This window comes from Colias philodice, chromosome 5 (genome assembly GCF_061535455.1).
Source record: "Colias philodice isolate Cphi_HAF_F1 chromosome 5, ilColPhil1 Martin Lab GWU primary, whole genome shotgun sequence".
NCBI classification, from domain to species: Eukaryota; Metazoa; Arthropoda; class Insecta; order Lepidoptera; family Pieridae; genus Colias; species Colias philodice.
Window position 1 is genome coordinate 7,236,650 of NC_143090.1, and position 8,770 is coordinate 7,245,419.

At 31.2% G+C, this 8,770-nt stretch overlaps 1 protein-coding gene across 1 annotated transcript; it reads left to right on the forward strand.

The window, feature by feature from the left end:
- The first annotated feature begins 56 nt into the window (after positions 1-56).
- On the forward strand, positions 57-8,434 carry LOC149488513 (angiotensin-converting enzyme-like). Its single transcript, XM_089695652.1, has 11 exons — positions 57-330; positions 935-1,348; positions 1,603-1,764; positions 1,849-1,954; positions 2,072-2,407; positions 2,702-2,948; positions 3,140-3,273; positions 4,560-4,797; positions 5,865-5,963; positions 6,412-6,534; positions 7,933-8,434. Exons 1-11 carry the CDS (start codon positions 316-318, stop codon positions 8,303-8,305), a joined length of 2,247 nt encoding a protein of 748 aa, XP_089551778.1. The 5' UTR covers positions 57-315; the 3' UTR covers positions 8,306-8,434.
- The last annotated feature ends 336 nt before the right edge of the window (positions 8,435-8,770 follow it).

An 8,770-nucleotide genomic window follows, 5' to 3' on the forward strand; every position in this document is an offset into this window, starting at 1 on the left:
TGAACATCCTGGTGATTTGATTGAGCAGGCATTCGAATATGGCACAACAATGCGTCGACGCTCGAGTCGGGCCGCACTGCGCTTCATACCGTCGCACGTTTTCAAAACAAAACCGCCTTTCAATTGTTTCAATCTGAAAAATTCATTACAAAACGATCAAACAGTACGCAATATTCACAAACAACGGGTGATCGAGATCGCATAGTATCGCGAACACATCGAAACGGTACAATTTTATAGGAATGTGTTATCGAAAAATGTTTTTAGTGTTGTGTTACCTTTAGTGATACTGTCATATGGTGCTTGATAATTGCGATGATGCCGTTCTGTGTTAGTATTATTTACCCTATTACCTATTAAATATCAATTAATTAAATCTAATTGAAACTACAGAATATTTCTGGTTTACAATTCAAAATAATGATCCTCTCGTAATCCTACAAAGAAAATGTCTAGAATTTTTTTAAGTATAAAGAGCTTTGTTTTATAGTATTCTGAAGATTATTTACATAAATTGATGACCCTCTCCATTTTTTCTTTTGTCTTGCTGCTAAAATACCAAATCATAATACACTGGCTGATTCTATATAAAAAGGCCATAAACTCAATGAAACATTTATTTGGTATGATATTGTTAAATCTCCTATGTAATTCAATTGTACGATAACTGATATAAATCATATAGGTAGGTAAGTACATCTGCAGAACAGAGGACACAGTGATTATTTAATAAGCACGCTAGGTCTATTTGTCTCTTAGCTTTGTTATCATGCAACTATGAGTCCATAAATTACTATCCTACTTAGAATGGATGATATGACGACTTTTCATATTCTACATTCATTCGCAGGTTTCCTGTTTTATAGAATTCTAATATTTAAAATAAATTTAGTAAAAAAAAATCACATTATATTGGTAAAATTGCATTTTTCAGAAATGGTTTTGTCTGTCAACAATTATAACATTAACGGCAGCTCTACAATTTCCTGCGAATCCTAATTCAGAAATGTCTGCGGATGAAAAAACTATATCTAGAATAAATAAAACAATCGAACAATCTGATGAAAGCGGTCACGAAATTGAAATAGATGGAGACGAAACGAGAGACAAAAAATTTTTAGATGACGCTATGAGAACGGTTTTAGACCCAGATACAATAATTATAAGAAATGACGATGTGATAGAAAATTTTAAAATTCAAACAGAAGAAATAGATAAGGAAAATGCTACGTTAGAAACTTTTATGGAAGAAATGGATAAATTAAGTCTTGATGTGTGCAAAACGTCTCAAGAAGCATTGTGGTCGTATGTTACGGATACAAATAATGAATTTAAGAAAAATAAAATGGTAAATCGTTTTACAAGTAAAATCAGGAATCTAAAACAAACCTTTACATGTGTAAAAGTTTATTTTAGATTGCTCTATGTACACTATTGTACATATTATACATAGGCAAGAATCTATGTCATGATCCAATACCCTAATTAAAATAATGTTATTCATGAATACTTTCTTAGAATTGAGCCTTCTGCCTTCTTGAGCCAGCTGCACAGCTGTGCCTTTAATAGATTAATGTAAAATCGTGACGTCTTCATTTTCAGGTAAGTATAGCTGCCGAGGAGGACGAAATTAAGAAACAATATTGGACAATAATAAAACGGAAGTATTTAGACGAAGCGCAGAATACTAACGATCTAAGGCTTAAGAGAAAACTGAGAATTATAAAAGAAAGGGGAACAAACGTGCAAATGCCTCAAAGTAAAGTAAGTACTATCAATTTAATTATTGTTTGTTTTAATCAGAATTCATTTGAAGAAAAGTGCTTAATATAATTAAATTACTTATAGCAACGTGAAGAAATTGATACTATGCAACGCATATGGAGCCGAGTTACAGTTTGTGCGTATAATGTTACAGTTTGTAACACTGAAGAAGCTTCACAAACAATGAATGGTACTGTTATTAAAATAAAAAGTTTAAATGTAATTTTTCATAATTAATAACGCCTTTTCGCTATAGATGCGTTTGTTATTTCAAATAAATTTTTAAAAGCTCATTCAATAATTTCAGATGTCATAACTATATTTAAGTCCAGCAATGACTCTAAAGAATTAAAATATTACTGGAAAGCATATAGAGATGCTACGGGAAAGAAAGTGAGACCAATATTCACGGATTACGTTGATCGAATGAATACTGTTGCTAAATCCGAAAATTTCCAAGACGCTGGTGAAATGTGGAGATACAATTTCGAAGATGACGACTTTGTTAATACTGTCGTGAAATTATGGAAGGAAGTTAAACCACTTTATGATTTACTCCACCGTTACGTTAGGGTCAAATTAAAAGTTGTTTATAGTGATGATTTACACAATGATAATAGCCTAATTCCAGCACATATTTTAGGTGAGTAAAACTTTTAGCCTATTGTAAGGTATTATTAGGATAATTCAAGTAGCTTATATCAAATACAGTGGAGATTTCAGTATGAACATTAACTTGTAACAAGAAAATATGACGTTTAATGACGCCTGTATGTTTTTTTATCCCTTTCACACCAACTTGCCAAGTTAGGTGGCTGGTGTATTACACTGGAGTGCAATCTCCAGTGTATTAGATATAAGCTTCTTGGGTTAATTGCATAAAAATAACGCCTGATTAAACTTAAGCAAATATGTAGATTGTCATTTTTGGTAACAGGAAATTTATGGGCTCAAGAATGGCAGGCGATATATCCTTTGGTTGCATTTTACCCTGATGTAGGACGAGCACAAATAGCAGGGAATCACAGTGTTTTTGCCAAAAAGTTATTTGACACAGTGGATAAATTTCACCAATCTTTAGGATTCGAAAGCGCTAGTGATTCTTATCAAGATATTAAAGAAATACCAACTACGGCCAATTGCCTCCCATCAAGCCATGATATGTGTGATGGAGTAAATTATAAGTAAGTAGACTTATATTTTATCATAATATTTTAACATTTAAAACAAGATTTGTATAGCAGTTAGATATGAAAAAGCTCATAATGATATTCCAGTATGTAGAAATAGGTTTTTATTCGTTTACTTCACTTTACTGTATATAGTAGATCGAAGAGTTGCTTCTGTATATTAAAATATATCCTTTTTATTACAGGATAAAATGGTGTGGAGAGAAAGTAACAGACGTGACAGTAGGTTTGTCTCGAGCGGCAAGGTTATTAGGTCACGTGCAATATTTTCGACACTATAGAAACCTACAACCATTATTTAGAGATGGACCTAATCCAGGTATAACTATTTTGTTACTATAGTAGGTTTTCTGATCACATTTTCACTTGATTATAACACTAGATTAAATTGAATCTCTAAGAAATAGACTACGTCCCTATCCAAAATAGGTGCCTAGATATCGTCACTTTTTGGATGCGAAATATTTATAGATAGATTATAATATAATATATTGTAATCTATCTATAAATATTTCGCCTAAATGTGTGTCATATTATGACACACATTTATTACTTTTTTGATAATTGATTAATAATCATTTTATAATAATTATGTACCTATTTTTAATTATGTGCTAATGGTAATAGATAGAGACAATATACATATATACTTAATTTATAAGGTTGGTTAAGCACCTACAATTAATGTAACAACGACAAACAAAATACAACAACATTGACGTAAAAAAATTGCTAGTCACTGTGACATAGTGTTGAAATTAAGTAGGTATACAAAATATGAATTGCAAATCTGTATTCTGTATCTACCTAAATGAAAAGTATTATATTTTGAATTATAATTGATAACAACTTTGCACAAAAAAACAAGTGAAGTGTGAATTTTATTGTCTCATTGAAGGTCTTAATAGAATGCCGTCAATTTAGTTTTGCCTTCATCTACACCACAGTTATTGGAATTAATGTTCATCAATATACTGTCAAATAAGCATGGAATAATTGTTTAATTGTAGTAAAAGTTCAGAATAAGAATTATACGATTGGGGTAGAGGGCCAAAAAAAAAGGTTATTTAATTTACCCGAAAATAATGTTTTTGAAACTACACGACAAAGCTACTCCGTGCGAATTAAGTAAGGGCATGTCACCCTATCCCTATATAATTCTACACTATTAGGTATCAACTCAATTTATTATTGGGCTAATGCCCACAGCCCATAGATTTGATTTTAATTTTGATACTATGTTTTAAATAGATCTTTGGATCGTTAAATAGGTACGTCAGTATTATGTTTCATTCTTTGAAGGTTATGAAACTTTTTGTACCTGCTTATATGTTATTTGTGATTTACATTAAGTACTATTTCCTTGTTTTTTTTTAAGTAATCTCTGCAATCGGATTATTTTAGCTCAGGTTTAAATATCATTCAGATGCTTCAAAGAATTAACGGCTTTTACGTTCTAACGCATAACTGCCCTTTTGTTTTATAATTCCTCTAAACAATTACCTTTCATATTTCTAAGTACGGTTAGGTTTTGCGGTTTGCAGCTCTGTAATTATAAAACCGAGGGCAGCAAAATTTAGTCACAGCATTTCAATTATGTAACAGCGTTTCACGATGCCATTTCCGACATTGTTGCGGTGCAGTTGACCTCTCCGAGCCAACTTCGGACCTTGGAGTTCGTTGAGATGGACGAATGTCCTGAGGCAACTATGAACCATCTATTATGGCTCGCGTTGGAGAAGCTTCCACTAATGGGATATGCCTTTGTCCTTGATAAGTGGCGCTGGGACGTCTTTGCCAATAGCAGTATGGAAAATTTGAATCAACATTGGTGGGACCTCAGGTAATGTGACTTTCAAAGTCACCACAATATTCGTGCATTTGTTTAGGATTGTCACGTTGACTATTAGAATGTAATTAAATTGATCGATAGTCGGGCCTGTGTTAGGGTAGGTTAGGTTAGCGCGACGTTCACTCGGTGTTTGAGTCGGTTCTTTCCATAAGGCATGGAATTTTTTGGCAATATTAAAACACGTTTATAAGTAGATTGAAGGAAATATTTTTGCTTTTAACAGACGTTTCCAAAAACGATAGAGTCACCCAATTCGTAGCGTAGGCAATTGTTCTACATTTTGCCTATGTAAGAAGTTCTGCAACTTTTTCTTATTGAATTCAAATAAATTTTAACAATTCTTATTAAAAGTTTTGTGTAAAAAACTATAGGTACAATGCCTGTAATACCTAACTCGAGGCTTATTGTTCGGTGGTTCGACTATGAAGAAGTTATTAAAGTTTTTGTGACTAATATTATAATATATATAAAAGCAAGCATTTATTTAATCAGAATAATTATAATTAAAGTTCGTAACAATTGAAGGCCTCACAATCGTGTAGGTACATTTTGATATATCTTTCTGCTATGTAAGTTCACATCATTACGAAATGGCAATAAACCACAAATATTATTACTGAAATATTGTAATCAAAATTGTTATACTAGTTTGATTTTATGCAGATATCTTAGAACTGCAATTATTTTCACTGTGTAATACGCGTATGTAATCAGAACTCAATTATGTTTGTCGAGATGACTCTGTTAGTTTTAAATTAAGAGATAACTATATTTTCTGCAACCATGTTATGGGCCATGCGAAAAGGGTTCTTGTATTATTAAACCACTATCTACATTGTAAAAAAATATTAAATTAATGTTTAGGCACAGTTTATGCGTTTTTGCTTCTGAAGTTTATAATAAATAGGTATTGATTTATTTTCAATTGTTTATTATGTAGAGTTTAAATTAAAGATTTTTTTCCTAGGCCTTAATTAAGATCTTTGTTATTGGAAAATTTGCCTAACAAGTTAAAATAATTAATCGGTACGTATTTTCATAATTGTACAATATTTTAGGATAGAGGAGACGATGATTTCCCCACCAGTACCCAGGAACGAGAGCGACCTGGATCCAGCCTCCAAGTACCACGTGGTGTCACACGTTCAATACATTACGTATGTTTCTACAGTCTACATTAATTTAATTAATGATACCTAAATTTTTATTGAATTGTCTAGTTTCATAATTATTCAAACTTTGGAGGTCTATTTGCGGTAAATGTGATATCCATCTGCCACAATCTGCCATTGTCCGAGATTATACGATGGATTAACTTAATAATAGTTAATTGTTCGAAAAAAAAATTGAATAATAATCAATTATAGCTTTGGATTCGAACTCGTCTTTCGTGATTCGTCTTACCGTAGCCTGCGATCGGTAGGCCTAATAAATATATAATTATTTTCATATACTTTGCTACAGAAGCAAAAATTTAAATCAGTTCAGATATTTTGGAATATAACTTACATACATAAAAACTTTCACCTTTATTTGAATACGTATCTAAAAATTGCATTAAAATGAGGATTTAAAAAAATTAATCCTTCACTTTTTATCATACAGGTATTTAGTCTCACATATATTAGAGTTCCAAATCCTACGGTCCTTATGCAAAAGGGTGAACCATACTGGACCACTGCACAAATGTTCCATATACGGTGAAAAGGAAGCAGGAAAACTGCTCAGGTAAGTCATTGTGATTTTAGTCACATTTTAGTAGTGTACTCTAGAACATCCGTGTTAGGATGACATAGCTGAAGGTAATTCGTAGACCTTATGCAAAGCAGATTGTGGATTTGGGTGAAATTAGAGAGAATTGTGTTCCAGTTTTGTTTACAAACATAATATACTTACTCGGTAAAAAAGGCTTTGTATCTATATTTATTTCTAAACTAGAAGTTTTACGATTGAAAATGAAAAGCAACATTCGAAAAGTAAATGTTTGTAATTTCGAAATTTTCAATGTTCTTAATCAAAATAGTACCTAATATGTACCTAGTTACACACTATAATCTAATGTTTAGGTTATGAGAAAATCAGTAGGTGATCGTTAACTTGGTCAAGACAATATTAAGATCCTGACAAAGTGAAAAATAACGATAATAATTTTGTATATTCATTATATTTCATGCTCTACAGTCTACTGTAATTTATTGGGTGTTATAATTAATTATTATTATTTTTAATTCTCAAAACTGAGTCGCCTAATTTATGCCGGCTTGATGTCTCTCGACTAGATCATCCTCAAATAAAATGATCGATTGTAATAGTAATTCTATAAATAGGCTGTACTAAGGTCATCGTAACAACCTTAATTTAAGCATTTACTTGCATATAAATGTCGAGACCTTACGGAGGTCACCACAGTTACATTTGGAAGTAATGAAGAATATTTGCAATTTTGATTTATTGCTCATATCTCTGTCTGAGCTTAGTTTTTATTTTTCAACTAAGTAAAGAAATAATCCATTGTAATGGGTGATAACATGAAGCATTTATAACCTCTTACTTTTGAAATGGCAAGACTGATACTTTTTTAATATTATTTGTTTGTATTTGGTAGGTCTTTATGTAAATTAAATGAATCATACATTAATTTACGTTTTACCTCTTACCTGTAATATATTATATGATATATCCCGTTTTAACAAAGTTGTGACATAAAATATTATGAAAAATTTATAAACAGGAAGAACCTCTCAAAACTTGAGATATTATTAATACTTTGCATTGAAAGACTTATTATATTAGTATTTAGTATGCAACATATTCTTGTGCCATGATTTTCCTATTGTTTATCTCATAGGCAGACTTAAATAATTTTATCTGTTTTACCTATAGGTATAGTTATGTTAGAGAAAAATTCCCTACGTATGAAATTTTCTATACTTGAGCTATGGCCTTAAGGCTTAAATCTTCGCCCTGCAAGAGTAAATACATACTTAGTCTGCTGATGTTTATTTTTAATTTAATTATGTTTAAATATTTCAAAATAATTAATTTTTATTTAGATTTAATCCCCCAACTCGTAACTATTACATCCCTTTTTTCCTTGTTAAAAATTGCCCAAATTTTTCTTTACAGTGATGGCATGTCGTTAGGAGCCAGTGAAGATTGGAGAACAGTGCTTCAAACAATGACGGGAGAAACTGAACTGTCCACAGCTGGAATTCTCGAATATTTTTCCACACTTAAAACTTTACTAGATTCTGAAACAGCTAGACTTGAAAATTTAAGTGACGACATGGACAAAAGCGCACCAATAGTCGTGGGAATTATTGTAATCATTTTAACTTTTTTGATGTTCTTGCTCTATTGTATAAGAAAACGTGACATTCTCAACAAAATGTTTGCTTTTTGTGGTCTAAGAAAGAATGGCTCTTTAGATATAGTTACAAATGAAATATCACACTCAAAATCCAATGAAGTTGAGGGAATCAGTGAGGACAAAGTATAAAAATGTTGTTAAAAATTTTATTGAAAAACAGTTTAAGTTATGAATCAATTTTTTATTATTGCAATTTATATTAATAGTTAGCTTTTATAATATTATGTAGGTACCATATCATGCTTTTTTGTACCGTTAACTAGAGATCTACGGGGAGATGTTTTGATTATAATATCAGAAAATTTTGGTTGTTTTATTCCGATCCTTATCAAAATATTCACAACCTTCATATTAGATTTTACGATGTGCAAGAAAGATAATAAATTACTGGCAGATTTAACAGCCGATACAGTTTTAATAAGTAAAAGAGAGAGTAAATACTACGCTACCTACCTTATCAAATTTATAGGGTACCATTTTTTTATATGAAAGGGAAAATCTGGAGACCAAGATTTACTTGTCGTTTTTTTAATACTATATCGTTTTATCATCCCCGAATTCCTGCATAAAAATTTCATGAAAATCGTTTCAGCT

Coding starts and splice junctions, on each gene's coding strand:
- LOC149488513 (XM_089695652.1), top strand. Junction 2,949..3,139: donor TGTGATGGAGTAAATTATAA/GTAAGTAGACTT, acceptor TTTTTATTACAG/GATAAAATGGTGTGGAGAGA. Junction 5,964..6,411: donor TCACACGTTCAATACATTAC/GTATGTTTCTAC, acceptor TTTATCATACAG/GTATTTAGTCTCACATATAT.